This window comes from Falco biarmicus, chromosome Z (assembly GCF_023638135.1).
Source record: "Falco biarmicus isolate bFalBia1 chromosome Z, bFalBia1.pri, whole genome shotgun sequence".
Classification (NCBI taxonomy): domain Eukaryota; kingdom Metazoa; phylum Chordata; class Aves; order Falconiformes; family Falconidae; genus Falco; species Falco biarmicus.
Genome location: NC_079311.1, coordinates 807,732 through 827,880, shown reverse-complemented (window position 1 = coordinate 827,880; position 20,149 = coordinate 807,732). Strand labels below are relative to the sequence as shown.

Sequence of the window (20,149 nt, the reverse complement as noted above, 5' to 3'; positions counted from 1 at the left end):
AATCACCATCACCCACTTTGCTGAGTACTTTCCTCTAAATCACCAACTTCTGGAGCCATGCAATTACAACTGACATCCCCCTTTGGAGGATTCTCCTCAGTACTCCTCTGACCTCGCTGACTCCAAAGAGCTGGCTCAAATGTCCTGAAGGGTTTGGAAAGCAACAAGGGAAAAGAAAAGAGTATCCCCAAGTTATCACCACTTTTCAAATCATCTGATACTTAGGGGGCCAGATCCATGACTTTTGACATCAGAATACTGCCCTCCCTCACAGCCAGCAGTGCCTGTCACGTCTAAACCAAAGGTGGCAAAGCTTGGGGACAAAGCCCAGCGGTTCTTTCAAGCTGAAATAAATCTGCTGATTTCCAGTAGTACCTGACCTCCAGCACCCAGGCAGGAGCAAGCCCCGCTCAGTGCTCCCACCACCACCTTGATGTTGCCGCCCCACCCTGGGCTGCATGCAGATCCACAGCAGACACCGATGAAGCTTGCACCGATGCTGTTCCGTGGTGCCAGCAGACCCCGCTGTGCCTGCACACCCTCTGCTCCTGCTGGCCACCAGCCGGCTCATGCCATGTGGCACTTCTGACTGCGGGGCTCCAAAAGGGGAAGGAAATCACAGAAATACAGTTGTCCTGAGGACAACTCAAGTGTTCGCCAGGAGTCAGGTGGGTGGGCGCAGTTTTGCACAGAGAAACGCGGAGATTAGGACAAGTCCACCCCCCATGGGCCAGCGACCTGAGCAGGGGGACAGCACGGAGCCACACAGCATGGTTGGAGAAACAGGTAGGTTAGAGCAAAGCCTGTGTCAAACAGGAAGAGCCAGGCATGGTCCAAAAGGGAGCAAACCCCAGGGGAGGCTGGGGGCTCCTTCAGCATCCCAGTGCAGAAGATTTGCCTTGGCTGTCTCCAGGCTGGATAACCTCCGGTGCTGGGGAGCCTGGTTTTCCTTCCTTCAGGCCTGCTTTGCACCTTCCCTTCCCCTCTTGCACTGTGGCTTCTGCCTCGTGCTCACCTCAGCGCAGAGCATCCACAGCATGCCACGCTCTCCTCCTGAAATGCTGTTGAAAATTTTTTTCTTTTCCCTTTTTTTTTTTTTTTTTCTTTCCCCCACTCCTGTTTTGAAGACTCACCAGGCACCATTCCTGTCAGCGCTGGAGCGGAATAGCTGCCCTGTCCGGCAGGAGGGACGTGCGGAGGGTATCCTGGGAGGGTTGTGCTTGCCAGCTCACGACCTGAGGAATCAAACCAACAAATCACCACGTGAGCATCACGACGAGCGGACATGGTTTTACATCTCCCCGAGCGCCCAGAACACAGCCATGCATTTGTCATCACTGCTCTGTGAGGACCAGCATGGGATTTCCAGCCTGGCAGGGAGGGCAGGCAGTTTTGCTTTCTCTACGAGCTGCCACAAAGCTCTGACGAAGTGAGAGGTGGGAAGGGGAAGAGCAGAGCTCTGCAGGGAGAGGAATGTGCCGGCCTGAACTCCGGCTGCTCGCCCCTATTCCCAAGTTCCTCCAAAGCTCAGATTTATAAAGTCAGAAACAGCAAAATGTGCAGTAACACTGATCTTAATGACACTTCCCTAGAAAACTCTCCAGAAAATCACAGTGCATGGGCTGATGTTTGGCAGAGATCTAAATGCAGTGCACGACATAAGTGTTTTTATCTCTTACTAAAGCAATTAACAAAAAAGAACAAACACAGGACACTGAGATGCAAAGACAGTTTCAAATACAGTTTGCTGTGGTGCCAGTGGTGCCAGCAGAAGGGTCAGATCTGTAGACACAGCCACAGTAAGCCTTTACTTAAGACCCCGCAAACATATATTTTTACTCAAGTACCCACAGGTCTTCCATGGAAATATTCCTGCAGAAAGCAGGCAGTGGGGTGCCCCCGTCTCCCTCTGACCCTGGGCCGGGGGTCTGGGGTGCCCTCTCTTCACCCCTCCCTCAGGCACAGCTCCCAGCACCGTCCACGACACATCGCTGCCAGCGGAGCAAAAACAAGAGATGCAGACGGTGCAAACTGCAAAGGGGGGCAGAAGTAACATCCTGACGCTGTCTGGACCCTGGTCCCGCGGGGGGGGGTCCCACGATAGCCACTGTCCCCACAGACTGCCGCTGCCGCAGCATGATTTTGGGGAAACTGCTGTCTTCTGTGGCCACAGATGACCCAGCAGGAGAAAGGGATGCTCCTGCGATCCCATCAGGGAGGATCCATCCCTCATCACAGGAGGAATCCTACAGCCCACTCACGGCCTCCCAGAGCATCCTTGGGAAGATCCCTTATCTAAGGACAAGCTGCCTTCAAAGGGCACCAGAGAATCTGCTCCGGGACACCACGACTGGGTTTGCAGCTGGATGCAGGCACTGCTAACCCCTCCTGGTGAGAACCACACACAGTGCCCAGGCCACTGCTTTGCTACGGGGATCTGCCTGAGCCACCGCCTGGCAAGGGAACGGTGCTGCCAGCACCTCTGTCCTCCTGCCAAGCGGCTGCTCCAGAGGCCAGGAGGAGGGAGGGGACCCTCATGACAGGGTATGGCCCTCCCTGGCTAAACCGCAGGCTCAGAGGCAGAGGCACAGCAGCAGCACCAAGCTCTGAAAAGGTGGGTGTGCACATCAGGTAAGAGAAAGGGACTCTGAGCTGCAGGGAGCCCCCGGCCCTTGCCCGAAGGATGCATCCCTGCTCCTCTGTCCCCTGCATGGCAGGGACCACTCAGGCTGCTGTCCTGGAATGCTGTTGGCCCAAAACAGCTCATCAGCCTGGCAAAAAAAATCACTGTGAGCGCAGGTTCCTTCACCAAAACGCGGCATGTCAGATCAACAATAAAAGTTATGTGACTGTTGATTTTAACACCAGCGACAAGAAGAAACGCACAGATTCTTGCAATTAAATTGCTGTCGTGGTTTAACCCCGGCCAGCAACCAAGCACCATGCAGCAGCTTGCTCGCTGCCCCCGACCTGGAGGGGTGGGGAGGAGAATCAGAAAGGAATGTAAAACTCGCGGGTTGAGATAAGAACAATTCAGTAATTTAAACAGAATAAAAAGGTAAGAACAACAATAATAACAATAACAATAATAACAGTAACAACAACGATTACGACGGAAAGGTGAAGAGGGTAAAATCCAAAGGAGAAGGGAGAAAGGAAAACAAGTGATGCACAGGACAACTGCTCACCACCCGCTGACAGATGACCAGCCAGTTCCCAAGCAACAATCCCCCCCACCCCAGTAACCCTCCAAGTCCATACACCAAGCACGATGTCCCATGGTGTGGAACATCCCTTTGGCTGGTTCAGGTCACCTGTCCTGGCTGTGTCCCCTCCCTGTGCCCCCCCAGTCCTCTGGCTGGCAGGGCCCAAGAAACCAAAAAGTCCTTGACTTAGTAGTATAAACGTCACCCAGCAACAATTAAAAACATCAGCACATTATCCACACTGTTCTCACATCAGAACCAAAACGCAGCACTGTACTAGCTAGTAAGAAGAAAGTTAACTCCATCCCAGCCGAAACCAGGACAATTGTTTTCTGTAGGCACTGGATTTTATGCTAGTGGTTTTTTTCAAGTCTCTAGAGCTTGGAGGAGTTGAAACTAAATGTTTTCCCACAAGCAAAACCCACTTTTTAACTGTTTTGGTTGGCAGAGATTTTGAGCCGTGATTTCATTTTGAACTGATCTAAAAATAAAATTTTAACTTTTTTTTTCGTTATCATCAAAGAAATGAGACCTCATCTGATGAGACAAGAGACAGAAATGCGAGTTACTGCAAATTGCTGCTCACCACCCCCGGGTCATGGCCACGAAGGCCGCTTTCCCCACTGCCCCCATCAGATGAAGAGGTCCATGCCGAAATGCTCCGGCAGCGTCTGGCACACAGGCATCGCTGCCGTGATCTCTCAGCACATGCCCCACTTTCCTTGGCGCTCTTCATCCACAAATTGGGATGTGTGCCGTTCCTCTCAGGCCCTTCCTACAGAATATTTATGGTGCATCCACATCCTGAAAGAATTTAAGGTTCAAAACAATTGATTAATTTGCTCTCCAGTTCTGGGGGGAAGCCAGATCCCTTACGGAAGGGCATCATGAATTCTAATTATTCAACGCAGGCAGAAAATGGCTCTTTTAGATTAAAATGTTCTCCCCTCATCACTGCCCTGCTTCTTTTCCTCCCACACAAAATTAAACTCTGAGTATGTCACCTCTACAGCCTGGGGATGGCAAAAGTATCTGCCATCTACTTCAAGTTGACCACAGAAGCAATGTTCATCCCCAGCTCTGGCAGGGAGTCCTTGACAAAGGGCTGCCTCTGACGCAGAAGAGCATCTCAGAGCCTGACCTCCGCGCTGGTACCCCACCCGGGAGACCAAGAAGGGACACCACCGTTCTGCCCTTCCTCAGTGCCCGGTGTCACTGTGGAAAGCCGAACGCCTTGTCACCCAAAGATGCCAAAGTCGGTGGGCAAGCTCCCCCCGCTCCTGACTTGTCCCACACTGACCATTCCTCACTTTCCAATAGCTATTAAAAAAAACAAAAAACACATTGCCCTGCAATTTTTTTCAATGTACTGAAATATTACAACATTTTTCGCTTTCTCCAAAGCCACTGTCACATCCAGCACAGCCGAGGGCACTGAGCTGTGTAGCCACCACTGGAGACACCAAGGAACGTAGGATCTCAGCTCCTCCATAAATCAAGTTCAACATCACTCATGGTCTTTCCACAGGTCTGGTCTGGTTTCCATCACACCCCATTTTCAAATTAAACATTCTGGAACCTGCCGACAAATGTTTGGGCCAAAGGTGACCAAGGGCACAGCTGCAAGTGCTGCAACCCCACCTCGTCCTCTCAATTGTATCCAATGTGCTTTCCCTAAAAAAAGGAGTGGAGCACCCCCATCCTCTATGAGATTTCCCTCCAATATTGGCAAGCTTCAATTGCACCGAAATAATTATTTCAGAGAAACAATAATAACCCTGGCACAAAGAGAGGATGAGAAGCAGTATCCGTGCCAAGGTGCTCCCACTCTACTCATGCAGGGAAAGCAGCCAAGAGGTCATGAACATCTTTGTTTCAGCAGTGAGCCACGGAGACATGGAGACCAAGGTCCTTCCAGACACACTTTCTTTGGTCTGGGCTTTTTAAGGTTATTTTAAATGTGTAAAGTTGGAGATGGGGCACAAGTGGCTGCAGGCAGAGCTGCCTCCCTCCTTGCCTTGCTGGGCTGGTGTTGTGTGGGACAGAGCAGCTCAGCCGCCAGCTCCAGCCTACGGAGAAGCTCAGCTGGAGCACAGTATAGCATGATTTCCCAAGAACCTCTGCCAACACTATGAGGCCATGGCTTAAAGCTTCAGGTACCCAAATACCTTGCAGAGTCTTGCCTGGTAGCCCCAGCAGCACTGGTACCTTCAGTAGTATCTGCTGGCATGCCTCCATGATGGGACCAAGGAGACCCTGGCTTGTCCTTCAGCCTGCCACCTCCTCCAGGCCACTTCGCTGAGCTCCTCCCCAGGAAAAGCACGCCCAAGGTGTGCACCAGCAAGGCAGCTCCGACTCATCATTCGTCCAGCCTCCAGAGGAGAAATGTCTTAGGGGAGAGGGTCGAGACGCAAGGGAGGTTTTGTTCAAAACACACACCATATACCATGCTTGTGCTACCAAAGGCAGAGCAGGTCCACGTTCTTCAAGCACAATATGGTGAGACTGGCAGTGTCCTTCCCAGGATGGGAAGAACGTCCTTTCCCCCATCACGACCAGGTCCTGATAAAACTGTCTCTTCCGTAAGTGACCTTGCCACATAGATGCTTCCATCACACCAACAGAGTAAAGCTCTATCCCTTTGCCTTCAGCAGCACCTGGCTGCAAAGGCCAGCAGGTGAGTACCTGGAGCCTTCAGCCGGAGTCAACGTGCTCTGGAGGCTCCCAAGAGCATTTGAGCAGTCAGGTGTGATGCTGAGGAGATGGGCTGCCACCACATGAATGTGGTGGGCTGCTGGTGCCACATGGCACACCACTTTCTTGTGGCACCCTACTTCAACAAGCCAAAGTGCACCGTTCACCAGGACAGCAACTAAGCCAGAGCCTGGATGATGGAGACAGGATAAAAATAGTAATGACATGAGAAGCGGGCTATGGAGAGAAAACAGGAGTACAGGATTATCTGCACTCCACAACTTGCCACAGCATCACACAGATAGCAGCAGATAACCCGTCTTTGAAAAGCAAAGATGCAGCGCAGAAGAGACCTGAGGTCAAGACGACTGCACAAGGTTGAAGTACTGCTACAGACAAGCTGCTGTCCCTCTCCAAGCTTCACTCAGCCTTTGCACCTCTCCAATGGAGAAGAAGGTTCGCCGCTTCTTCGGCGAGTTGCTGTTGGGTCTGAGGGTTTGAAAGTGCTGCAGCATGGAAAGAGACGTCATACTTGGAACACTTTTCTCACCCAATTGTGCAACGAGGACAGCCTGGCTACACAGCCCCTCCAGTGGGCAATTAGCAGGGAGCGATTCTCAGCGTTGCCTTGAGATGGTGTCGAGCTGCACAGGAGGGGACAGCACGGGAACAGGCACAGGTCCGGGCATGGGCACCACACTTCCATGAAGAAGTTCCCAACTGTCCATGCCATGGAGCCAAGGCTCCCCCAAGGGTCCAAGGAGCCAAAACACTTTGTCTGCAACACGGTGCCTCTGCACCGCACCCACGCTGAAATAGTACAAGGGTTACAACACCCGGTTCTCCTGCTCCAAGGAAAGCACTCGGCCTGGAGTCCCAGCTCTCTGCAAAGCCCCAGCAAGTCTGGATGCAGCCAGTGCTCCCTTTAGGGAGCTGCCGGTGCCACTGGGATCACATGCTCCTCTGGGTCTTCCCAGTGCAGAACCAGCACAGCAAAGCTCCCAGGGTTTCCCAGTGCAGGACCAGTGCAGCAGAGCTCCCGTGCCTGCTGCATGCCACAGTGCAGGTACGTGGCAGGGCTGCCTGCAGACAGGCTCCACGCTGAAGGAGCACATCCAACTGAAAACCCCTGCTACCGTGCCAGCTGGAGCCACCTGGGGAGGGGCTGGGGACCACGGAGCTGGACAGTAAAGTACCCCATGGGATGGGGGAGCACCACCACCCTGGCTGGCATCGGGGGGAGGGGAGCAAATGCCTCTGTTACAGATGCTCCTGCACATATACAAGCATGGCAAGCTCACCAAGGGGATGAAAAGTTGCACATCCCTTCCAGTCTTAGGCGTATCTCTGCCAGAATTTATCCCACATTACTCCAAAAAGCAGAATATGATGATGCCAAATAATAGCTGTATCAAGTGGCACCGCGGGACCAAAGGGTGCAGCCACATGTCAGAGTGCTTGGCTCTGCACAGAGAAGGTATGCAATAAATGTCCACCCCTCCATTCACCAGGAGCCGGCAGAGTGCTCACACTGAAAGTAAACTATCATTTCTCACAAAAAGTGCAAATAAGTAATTTTCTGCCGTGAAGGAAATCATTTTGCAACCAGCTGCAGGAGAGGTCAGCAACACCCTGCTGAGCAGCTGTTGCAAGCAGTGCTTGGGCATCAGCAAACGTCCCCTCTGCAGGACAAGCGCCCTGAGGCTGGCTGGGGCAAAAAGCAGCATGTGGCAGCAAAGGACTCTCCTGGCTCCAAACCGTTGTGAAAAAAGATGAAAGACTCATTTCGGATCACTCTTCAGTCCATCTACCTTTTTTTACCACAAAAAAAATTAAAAGGTGGCAAAGAACGTTTCCAAGTGTGTCTTTGTATACTACTGCGTGTAAACGTGAATCCAATTAACTTCAAATTTAAATACTAATGAAATTATCTCATTCGGCGATCAGCTCAGCTCTCATCCATGGCAGTAATTAACCACTGGGGGTTGTCACTCCCAGACACATGACACGAGGACTTCCCCAAGCTCAGGTGCTTCAAACCCTTGCAGAATTCATTACCCTGACAGTGTGAAAACCCTTCACTTTCAATACCACAGGGCACCAAGACGTTTTTTTTCCCCTTTATCTAACAGATTGCCAGTAACAGTATGAAAGAAATGAACCCACTGGACAGGTAATTAACTACTGCAAAGGATACACTAGAAAATGCCGGGGGTTCAGGTGGTGGGGAGGGGGCTCACACACCCCCTTTGCCACTGCCTCCGAACTATCCTCTACAACAGCAGGGCCAGTGATTTTCCTCTCCACGGTGGGTGGGCTGTGGGATGTGCTGAGGGGAACGGAGCCTTCGCCTGCCTCTCCATGCCTACAGCACACATGAAACTGCCATCAGCCCAGGAGCATGGTCACCAATCAGGCAGGGCGTTGGGTTCACGTGGTAATCCCACCTCTCTAGAGACGGGGGTTCAACACCAACAGGCCTGCAGCGTTGGGAAAGCCAGCTGGGCAGTGCCGACGTTATTGCCGTGCGTGGTCGCTCTCATCGCCAGCATCTCCGCAAGGTGAAATGACCACCCAAGGCAGCATGCACCCTCTGTCACGTCCAGCACCGGAGTGCTCCGCCAGCAGAGACCAGCATCTGCCCAGGGTCCATCTCATGTGCGTGCACCCTCTCCACTCCTGCCCAAAACCAGCCCCCCTCCAGACCTGCCCGCCTGCCCAAGGCAGAGCCTCCCTGGCTCCACACAGGGGCTGCTGCCCCACCTGTCTCTTCATGTCTTTCCAGAGAATAATTTTGTTTTTAAATGCAGGTTTACACTAAGCAAAATGGAGGTGAAGAGATGCCACCACACCGGCACACTGTCACCTGCCCACAGGATTGTGCGAGGACCTGGGCAGGCGCTTCCAGCACCGTCCCATTCAGTCTGCAGGTCTGTGGTCCCTCACCCAACAGCCCCTGCACACCAGGAACGCCGATGCTGACTTCATGCAGGGACACCACGTAGGTGCACCAGCAGAAAGGGCAAACCTATCCCAAAAGGCAGCCAAGTTGGACAGATGGGACTTGGCTTTCAGTTGTGCTCCCTCCTAAACGACCCTGCACAGTCTTTGAGATCCTTATTGCTCCCTACAGCTGCCTGACGGGCTGTAGGCAGGTGGGGGTTGGTCTCTTCTCCCAAGCAACAAGCAATAGGACCAGAGGAAATGACTTCAAGTTGCACCAGGAGAGGTTTAGATTGGATATCAGGAAGAATTTCTTCACAGAAAAGGTGGTCAGGCATTGGAACAGGCTGCCCAGGGAAGTGGTGGAGTCACCATCCCTGGAGGTGTTCAAAAAACACATAGATGTGTCATGTGGGGACATGGTTTAGCGGTGAGCTTGGCAGTGCTGGGTTAATGGTTGGACTTGACGATTGTAGAGGCCTTTTCCAGCCTAAATGATTGTATGATTCTGTCCCACAGCATGGCACTGCCATCATCAAGCACCCACAACCATCAGTAGCAGAGGAAGGGACCTGCACTGGTGCTCCTCTGCCACCAGAACCCCAGGGACCACTCTGCTGCTCCCAGGAGCCAGCATACATCACTCTCTCTATGGATGGGCTTTGGCAGCCTCCCCACCACGCCAGGCACCAGCCGTCCCAGAAGTAAGGGAGCGCTGGGATGCATTTGCTTAACACCAGAGAAAGCATAAACAACTAATTGGCAGAGATGACGTTTTGGAAGTCACTTCATCTCTGGGAAGAAAACCCCAATTTCCAGCCAATTTCAGTCAAACCTGTTAACAGAACTGACTTTTCTTCTGAAAAAAATTCAGCTCCTGCTTAGAAAAGCTCTTCCCTTGCCCGGTGAAGATTTTGACCATTCTAACCCTGTCGTTTAAATCATTACCCTAAAGGAATTGTTTTAGCCAAACACACAACCCTGTTAGCAGGATATGGACCTGATGAGTTCTATCACCCTGCTCCCTCCTGCTCCTCCTGCAACCTGGGGACACACATGTCACACCCAGGGTCTGCCCAGGGCAGCAGCATGGGGCAGCAGAGCACCCCAAACCAGAGATGAGCGCATCTTAAAAAAAAAAAATAAAAATATCTGGTTTGATCACATACAAAACACTGCTCCACGCTCGGCACAACAGCAGCGCAGCACCTCCATTGTTACTGCCTTGGGTCTGGAGCGGCTGTACACGTGCCCCGGCATGTGGTCCTGCCTGAACACAGCAAGGACTTTGCATCCTGCCGATGCATCCCACCAGTGCCTGTGGGATGGCATTTCACCCCGTTACGCTGGGAAAGGATACGGTGCCTGGCGCAGGACCCCGACACATTGAAACGCCGCTGTTAATGAATAACTTCCCTCCTGTGCTCATCTAGCTCTATTTGTGGACATCAAACCTAGTGCGGCATGCTTACTGCAATGAGTTACCTCTCCTGCACCTAATTAGAGGCAGATAAAACAGTGGTAACACACAGATCACCTGTAATGATTTTGCTGACTCGATTATTCTTCTGACAATTAGCTCTGGCTGCCAAAGCCTCACAGGAATGTCAAAGTCTACTTCCTACAAAGCAGGTAATGTCACAGGTGTGACCATGAAATCAATAATGAGGCATAGCTCTTGCAGAGGGCATCCAGGTCAGATGGAACAGCCCTTAAATTAAACATTGATAAGCAGAACACAATTATCCATCATGTTTAAGTGCCTGCGTGAAATTAGCAGCCAGGGAATGGGAGCAGTGGGGGAAAGATTAGTGGAGGAGGTAGTGAAATGCGCAGTGTCCACCGTGACTGGGGCTGCAAGGGCTTGTGACAGCGGCACCATAATCTGCTATCAAAGCTATAAAATTCAGATTAAGCACACTGCACTGAAACAGGGGTTGCAGATGTGGGTCTGTTTTTCTCCTCATCAGCAAGGCAGCAGCAGATGTCTGAAGGGAGTCCAGAGCTGCCCTTCATAGCAGGCATCTCTGCTACTCTTCCCATTGACACAACCACACTCCTAAAAAAGACGCAGGGCAGGAAAAAGAAAAAGGAAGAAAGAACAGTACTTTCTGGTAGAGGAAAAAAGCAGTGCAGAAGTACAGACGAACACTCCAGTCTCTTTTCTCTGCAATTTCTAAGCAAGAGCCGTGGAGCTGCAGCATGCTCTGCTCTCACCCTCATTTGTTCTGGACAATCTCTTCCAGCTGCTGCTGTGTAAATCTCCTGTCCCTTCTCCCTTGCAGCTGTGGAGCTCTTGCACCCCAATGAGCAACCCAACAGTCCAGCTTTTCACATACTCTTTAGGGTTACTAGTATGAGAAGGCTTTGTTTGTAGACTTGATCTGAGCTGCACCATCATCCAAATTGATCTTCAAAGTCTACCTGGGTCTCTCCCTGCTCCTCTAACATGTGCAAGGATAGAATTCCCCAGGTTGACCCCGCTCATTTAATGCACACACACAAAAAGTATTGGAGGGACATCCGTGTGGAGACTAGAAAAAGATACCCTAGGTGGACAGCATCTCTGCAAGAACCCATCCCTACCCTAATTCTTGTGGCCAACAATAAACCACATGCTAAGACACATCAGCGTAATTTAACCTCTCCCTGGCTCCTAGCAAATGAAACTTTCATGCCTCGCACAACCTTTCTCTTCATCCAGCTCAGCACAGGACTAGCAGGCACACCGGTGGTCCAGGCGCAGCAAGGCACGGCGCGGTTGGGTCTCAGGTGCCCAGCTACGTATGTGGAAGGATGTGGGGATTCATGGGAGACAGGTGGAGAAGGTCCCACCACACTCAAGGTACACGCACCACTGACTTCAGAGGGGACAACCAGCTATTGCTGGTGCTTCATCTATCAAGGGGGCACTGACAGGAACAGAGGGCAGATGGAGGTGAGCACAGTAACGATGAGACCTTGTGGGAGGACATGCAGCGGTCTGGAGGCATTTTACCAACACAGCCATTAAATCCCTTCTGTGGGGTCCTTCCCCTCCGACACCCACGTGCAGAACAGCAGCAGAGCAGCAGGGCACAAGCAGCACAGGGGGCACGCTGCTGCAGCCAGAGAAGAACCCCACAGGAGAGGGTCCCCTGGGGCACAGCCTGCAAGCCCCACACAGGTGCTCGTCCCTGCATGGTTTTAACGACAGCGATGTCGGCCCATTAAATAAAATTAAGGGAAGAAAAAAGATGAGGAAAGCCAAGCAAGCGCGGTCAGGCAGACAAGCCAGCATACCGGGGTGCGCAGCTCAGGACCAGGGATGCGCTGGGCAGGCGCTGGGGCATCCTCTGGCATACGGTGAGGGGTACGCAGCAGACCACGGCCATCCAGTTCACCTTTACGCCAGAGCCAGCCCAGACCTTCTTTAACGAAACCTTTTCATTAAAGAGACAGAAATGCCAAAACCACACTTGAACTGTGGACTGTACAGAGAGGCTGCTCATTTGGGTATTTTAACTCTGAAAGCTTTTGGGAAAAGCTTTGAAGATATTAGAATATTTGATTTTCCTTTAGTTTTTTTTAATCTCTTCTAAATTTTTTGAATTTTTTAATTTAAATTTTTGAACTTGATTTTTTTTAATCAAAAATGTTTTTTAAAAAATAATTTTCAAGTTGGGGATGACTTTTCTTGGTAAAATGTAGGCTACTGGGGACAGACACAAGAAGTGGTCCAAGGGAAGACAAGAGGTGCACACTGCCTCTGGACTGTCATTACCTTGTTTGCTGCTTTCAGGGACCAGGAAAAAAGTCAAAATGTTGAATATCTTCACAAGGCAGGAAAACCCACTCCCTGCAGTCGATAGTTCTGAGTACACTTCAGCATACAACAGCAGCTGCTGGGTCCACAGGGCTCGGCCACAGACAAGGGGAATTGGGCCCTGCATGTGCTCAGCCTGAGGTGGGGACCCCAAAAAGGGCTACAGAGGCAGAAGGACCCAATCACCCACCTGGACAAGGGCTCAGTCCCTCCACCAGCATGGAGAAGCATCTCCCTGGACCCCAGGTTTCAGAAGCAGGGGAAGGCGGCCTGTGCCGGCCCCCACAGGACGGGGTCTGCTGCTGGGCAAAATGAGATCTCAAAGACAAGACCACAACATACTTAACACGAAAACCGATGGGCATATTGAAAGAAGTTTTGTGCCTGGTCACACCTTCTCTTTATGTGGAGATCAAAGGATAAAGGTGAGAACTGGCATCCCTCTGTCCCAGATGACAACAAGGAGGGCACAGGGACTTTGCTGAAAACAGCCCCAAATGCACACCTCTCCCCATTTGCACTTCCACAGCTCATAACGCAAGATGGGGAGAGGCAACATTGCAGACAATTACTGCATGGGAACTGATGAAGAAGTGTGAGGGAAGCCAAGCCAGCTTCCACAGGCTCTGGAAGGAAAACTCTGCAGGTAAATGCAGCCTGGAAGCATGGATCCACAAGGGTGTACACGGGACAGAGACGTGCACAGGCTTCTCCTCCAGCTCTGGTCATACCACTGGTGTCAATTATACCGATTTGCAGTTTTCACTGTTTCAAAAAAGGATTCATTCGCTGCACATCAACTGCTCTGCTTGGCAATCTGCGTTAGTTTGGAAATGACATCAAGTGTTGCCTTCAAAGGCAAAAAACCCCATGTGTCTACTTATCTGAGAGACCAGTTAGCCTCCTCCTGTCAAACAGACATGTTAAAAAGGGAGAGAAAAGAAATCTCACATAAAAATAATGGGCTTACCACCATGGCAGGTCTTAGCCTTGAAAATATTTTTCAGACAAGTGCAGTTCATTGTGCAGTGTATTTTACAAGCAGCAATGAAATGATACTTTGCTTTAAAATAGGAATCATAAAAACAACTTCAAATAGTTCAGAACTTAAATAAACGCAAAAGAAACCAAAACTAAAAGCGACAAAAAAAAAAAAAAAAACCAAACCCAAAACCAAAAAACTCCCCAAATAAAATGCCTCTTCCTGCTAAAATGCAGAAAGTGCCAATCTGGCTGTTTTTCTGCTGCCATGCAACATGCTTCTGCATTTCATATCCCGTTGCATCTCAGGTCTGAACAGCCCTTACACACCTCACAACCACTGCCAAATTAAAGACGGGGTTTTTTTCATCCCATTATTTCTAAAATGTACTCCAGCTAGCACACTACATGCAATGAATGAAAAAAACTAGGAGAATTAAACCACGCAATGAAACAGCTTTCTGACGAATAAAGCTATGGAAATTTTAGGCTCCATTTACTTCTCAATCTAATTTTGCCCTCCAATGCACATTATGTCTGAAATGGGATCTCATGTGGTTTGATCAGTGCTCTTAACGCATGCAGAAGCAACATATTCCCTTTATTGTTGTTTCCTTTCTGCAGCACAGCAATACTTCTAGTAAGAGCAGCACAGCAGGCTCTGTGAGACTGTCTCTACTGTAATCGCTATGCTGCTGGAAAGCTGCAAGATGACCAAGATCTGCAGCTCAAAAAGTTTGTGGTCCGAGGGATCCCTGTCCTTGCAAATTCAGGGCTAGCTGTTCAATGCGCTACCAAAATAGCAAGTGGAACTGAGTTATCACAAGAAATTTAAATAAAGTATTTTTCCCTTTTGTTTCTTTTCCAGTGATTGGATTTTTGCATACGCCCAGAAGCTATTTTCTAGCCTTTTTTTTGCAACCAAGAGGACTAGAAAACTAGGACCAGTTTATGAAGAACGACAGACTCCTCTAGCTGTAACAGGGGTCCAGCCACTGGAGCGACAAGAAAAAAATGCTAGGATGCTCCTGAAAACTAATGTATGGGGAGAGGTGGCTGGCCTCTAACTTAGCCCTCTTCAAGAAATGAAAACCCAGCATGTTTTCACGTTAAGCCCATTTAGCAAGTATTTAGCAGTGAACAAAAAAGGACACGCACGTCAGAGCCAGCCCTGAGCCCTGAGGAGGGTGGGGGGTCCCGTATACCTCGTGTCCTCCAATGTAATGCTTGGGTCAAAAGCCTTTGCTCAGGCCAGGAGCTGCCCTGAGGATGGCAGAGCTGCTCACGAGGGACAGCATCCTTTAGGGCGAGGACCTGCCAGATTTACTTCGGAGACCTGGCCAGAAGACCCTGCTGTCCATAGGCAATTCAGGTGGAACAGCACACGGGCAGCTCCCTTACCCACTACTGGGCAGTGCAGCCAACAGCCATCTCCAGAACCTTCCCTGGCACCGCAGTAGTGCTTCAGGAAAGGCACGGTGACAGCATCTCCACCAGCATCTGCTGCCACTGCCGCTCCCTGAGGAGCAGGACAGTGGTGGCCACCACTGCCTGCTGCCACCTGGTACTGCCCCCACCGGCAGCAGGGCTGCTGCTACCTGGGGGATGCCAGGCTGTGACATGAGCCACCTGCCCGAAACAAGCCAGCTGGTACCCATGTTCCAGAGCATCCCCAGTGGCAGCAGGCAGGGCAGCCCACCTCCTCTGGCCAGCCCAGGTCCAAGGGCTGTGCGTGGGGCTCCGTAGACAGTCCCAGAAGCCGGGCAAGCCTTTGCTGGTGGTCTGCAGGGCCCTGGGTCCTTGTCATGACCCACTGGGCTGGGGCAGTACTGTGGGGGAAGGGGCTCTGTGCTCCCCAGCCTGGCACGGGAGAGTAGGCCAGTGGTCCAGCAGCAGCCTGGAGGAACCCAGCCAAGTGAGCAGGTGAAAGAGAAGGACACGGGTTTCCAGTCACCTTGCAAAGGACAGCAGTGACATCCACAGGGCTTTTGGGAGCAGTAAGAGCAGGAGAAACCCAGGAGCTATGCCTCAGTGCAAATCCTGCTTGCCCCAGGCCAGACCCTTGAAACCAATGCCCACCCCAAAGACGGGTGATGTGCTGGCAGGTCTCACCATCGCTCGGGGCCATGGCACATCCAGCCTGGCCCAGGGCACCACTGCAGCTGGGAACACCCGATGGCAGCAGGATACTGGGGACTGCCAAAGCTCAGCGAGATGCCAGACAAGCCACGGCTTCACTGTCGCATCCGTTGCCAGACAGACACTTCTCGGTGCCCGGGAGCCCTGCGAGCACTGACACAGTGGGCACAACCCTGTTAGCTCAGCAGCACATCCAGGAATGGGAAGAAGGGAGTATATTGCTAATCAGGTATTTGGCTTGATAGATAAGCACAGAGGGGGAAAAAAACCCCACCCAAACAACAGCTTTCACAGGCCTGTTTTGCAGAGTGGTTAAACCCATGCTGAAATCTTCCATCTCACAAGAATCAATATTTATGATCTGCATGTGGAATTAATCTGAGATGGAGACATTTCCAATCTAAGGATCATTGCTAATGTCATCAGCAGTTTTCTGCTCCTCACAAGAGAAGTATTTACACCCTAGATTTTAACATCTTAATTAGGGCTCAACAAAGTCCAGATCAACAACACAAGTGTGTTTTTTTCTGATATTTCAATAACACTATTTTTATCCTGGAATAAGATGGAAAGATGAAATCAGGCGTTTTACCTGGATACTGTGATTGAAGAAGTGAAGCTGTGGAAATGACATACTTGTGTTGCAGTATTTTTCCATCAAAATACTTCTAATTTTTAAAATCACAATATTTTATTCTCTTTAGTTGAAAGAACCTGGCACACCTCATTTGAAATCGCTTTAAGACACAATTGATTTTTCATCTGCCCTGTGAAGCAGCAGGACCGAGTTCATACTCCCAAGTCCCACGTCCTTCCTTAGCTGCCCGGTGGGTAGATAGCATCTCCCGTAAATGTAGCCAGATGTGTAGCTCAACTGATGCACCAGGTAGTTCAGAAAACAATAAGCGTACAGATTACTTTACGGAAAGTGTCGTCCAGTGAGTTCTGACCAGAGGACAGAACGAGATGTGGAACTGGATTTTGCTCCCAAGTCCCAGTGGGAGATTCCCCTCCTGCCACGTTGAAGCAGGACCAGAGCAGCCCCACCAGCGCTGGCCCCCCAGACCGGGGGATGCTGCAATGGTGCCCTGGGCTGGGCTGTTGGGCATCTCCACCCGCCATGAGAGCCGGGGGCTGCACAGCCTGCCTGTCTCTAGGTGAGATGCTCAGGGTTTGCCCAGCCCTTGGCCACCACCCTCCAACGTGGCAGCTCCAGGTTCACCTTTCCTCCCTGCCTGCTCCCCTCCCAGAAGCACCACTGAGGACAGCAAGCGGGGAGACAAAAGCAAGGTGGGAGAGTGGCCGGAGGAGGTCTCTGGCCGACAGCGCCCGTCACGGCGTCAGGATTTATAACTGTATTAAATGGCGTGACAGTCGGCCACAATAAATCAGCTCCCCTTCTTCCCAAATCACAGACAATAAAAGCTTTGGCAGTGAAAGTCATTCATCATCATAAAGGCTTGAGACGTTCCAGCCATCAATTTCACTCACATCCTTAATACACTGGAGAGGAGTGGTAGAGTTTTAGGGGGCGGGGAAAGAGAGGGAGAAAAGAAAGGGAAAAATAATTAAAAGAAAACACGAAGAAAGATTGGACAGGAATAATTACAAAGGTTAGAGAAAAGAGTCCCTTCAGGACAGTGCTTCTGATGATGGGGCAAAGCTGCCTGGCTCTCCACAGGGCATGTGTGATGCTGAGCGAAGCTGCGGGGCATCCCCACCACCCCAAGGGGTCCACGGGGGAGGAGAAGCCAGGACCGTGTCCTGGAAGGGTGAGCGAGTGCTATGCTACCCCTTTCCAGCCCCCTGCATGGTGCCACCACCAGTCCCCGCTGCCTACAACTGAGGTGCTGGGTCCAGAGCCGGGCCAGAGGAAGGGTGAGGAGTGCCAGGGTCTGACGCTGCCCTGTAGCACCGTCTCGCAGCAGTGATGGTGCCTTCCCTGCCACAAGGGCTGCAGGTTCATCGTGCATTCCCGCAGCAGGATGGGGCTGGTGTGCAGCCCCCACACACACACACACCCCACACACACCCCTGAGGTCTGCTGCAGCCAGGGGACCTCTCAGAGTAGCTGAAGAAAGGGAGCACTTCAATGAGGGTCTGCGGGCAACACCTTGCAGATGAAAGCAGAGAGGTAACCCTGCTGTCTACGAACCCTCAGATGATGCGACGCACCAGAGCATCACTCCAAGGGGCCAAGCACAGAGACAGGCACCACTGCCCACCACAGGGAACTGAGCGGCTGGGGAGGCAGCTCCCCCGGGGAATGGGTGATGGGTCCATTTCCAGAAGCGGATGAGCCCATTGGTGGACGGAGATGAAAGGCAGCGCAGTGCTCAGCACAGGCATACCTGTCAGGGCTCACAGGGCCACCTCCTGCTCCTCAGAGTCCGCACCACGCTCAAAGACACCGATGAGGCCACCGCTGCTTCAGTACCAAAGCCATCACTCATAACACACCCAAGGAGCATCACAGAGTGACTTCATCCATGTCACAGAAGGGCCCACCAATATCCCGCTCTTATCTTAAGAACTTTACAGGGGCACACAGCGATAGGACAAGGGCTAACGGTTTTAAATGAAAAGAGGACTGATGTAGATTAGATATCAGGAAGAAATTCTTTACTGTGAGGGTGGTGAGGCGCTGGCCCAGGCTGCCCAGAGCAGCTGTGGGTGCCCCATCCCTGGCAGTGCCCAAGGCCAGGCTGGACGGGGCTGGGAGCAACCTGGGCTGGTGGAAGGTGTCCCCGCCCGTGGCAGAGGGACTGGAACTAGATGGTCTTTAAGGTCCCTTCAAACCCATACCATCCTGTGATTCTATGAACTTAAAAAGATTCCCTCATTAAAACCTGGGCTGGTGAGACTTGCAGATGGTAAACACCCAGTACAAAACACGGACAAAATTTGTCTCCTGAGCAGTGAGCTGCACAAAGCCGCCTGCAGCAGTGCAGCCCCAAGCCTGTTAAGCAGCAATGAACTCTTACACAATGGACAACAGTGTGCCTGGCTGTGAGGTGGTGATCCCACCTCTGCACACCTCTGCAAGACCTGACGAGCCTCTTGCAGCCTTGTGCATCCTCACAGCAAGAAGCCATGGCAGCAGCCAGCACCCCCTGTGCACTGGGGAAAGCAGCTGGGCTTGGCGATGCTGAGGTGGTTGCACAAATGTTTGACTCCAGAGTGAACACGGGCTACTCCAGGGTGGATGAAACCATGGAGGTGCTCTGGGGCAGGACATGGGAGGTGCGTGGAGCATCTTCTGGTGTGACCTCCACAGCCATAGGCAAGGGCATGCAGAGCAGAAGTACGGCTCTGCACCCCTGCACACCACGCGTGTATGTATGGTGTGTGACATACGTGACACTCGTCCCACGCATCCCTGGCACACAGTTTATCACCAGTGACCACTGGTTCACGTGTGTCTGCCCCTTGCTTGCTGGGGAGCGGCCAGTGCAGCTCCACAGGGAGAGATCGGCAGGGCAACACAGGGCAATGCTCCTCAGCCAGCTCAGGGTCCGGACGAAGCTCTGCCACCCAGGCTAGGCTGGGTGAAGTCCTAGCTTCACTTAGTTCTGATCCAGTGCCTGTCTCGCAAGCTTGGGTGACCACCATGGGACCAAGCCAGGTCAGGCAGCACAGGGCACGATTTTGCTCCGCAGCAAACTGCTACCACACCTGTTCAAGTCTACATCAGTGCCTGGGAACAGTTTGTGTCCATATTCCATCCTGATTACAATACTACTAAGGACAGAAGGAGCAGAAGCAAGCCCTCTGTTCAGCACCAAGAAACAGATCTGCTGACAAAGGGAGCCTCATCCACATCCCCCAACCTCCCACACTTCTCTTACAGACTTTGCAATTATTGCAACTGCAGCAGCATCTGATGGCTTCCCACCTCAAACTTCCAAACCCTTCATTCACCTGAAGATCCTCAAGCCCCGATGGTCCAGGACCAGCCTTCCCACAGAGGATGCTCACCTCTGGTGAGGCCACCAAGTCTGGATCCACAGCTACCAGAAATGAAATCTGCTGGGTAGGGGATAACCCACATATATCCCCCCCTCTTTAGAGCGACACTGCTGATGCACAAGCCTTATTTTAGGAGTTAGCTCAGAAAAGATACATTGTCCTCACAGGGCTGAGCTCAAAGAATTTAAATTGTTGCAAAGAATGTAGGATGAAAAGAAGAAAAACTCCAGTGGGACACGGATCCTCCTTCCACGCCCTCACTGTATTCACTTTTCAGCCGTACCTACGGAAAAATCACAAGTCAGGTGTCAAGTCCCTGGCAGCACAGGCAGTCCCTGTCCCTGCTGATTCTCGTGGGATTTCCACAAGTGATATTCCTCGCTGTTGGTAGATGTTCCAGTTTCATCAAGCA

The 20,149-nt window shown here is 51.6% G+C and overlaps 1 protein-coding gene across 4 annotated transcripts in view; it reads right to left on the bottom strand.

Moving 5' to 3' along the window:
• Positions 1–20,149, bottom strand: part of LOC130142532 (paired box protein Pax-5) — a 139,364-nt gene that overhangs the window by 34,670 nt on the left and 84,545 nt on the right. For all 4 annotated transcript variants that reach the window (XM_056324665.1, XM_056324664.1, XM_056324667.1 and 1 more), the window contains one exon: positions 1,134–1,235. In XM_056324665.1, coding sequence (XP_056180640.1) covers positions 1,134–1,235 — 102 coding nt within the window. The remainder of the gene's footprint in view (positions 1–1,133; positions 1,236–20,149) is intronic.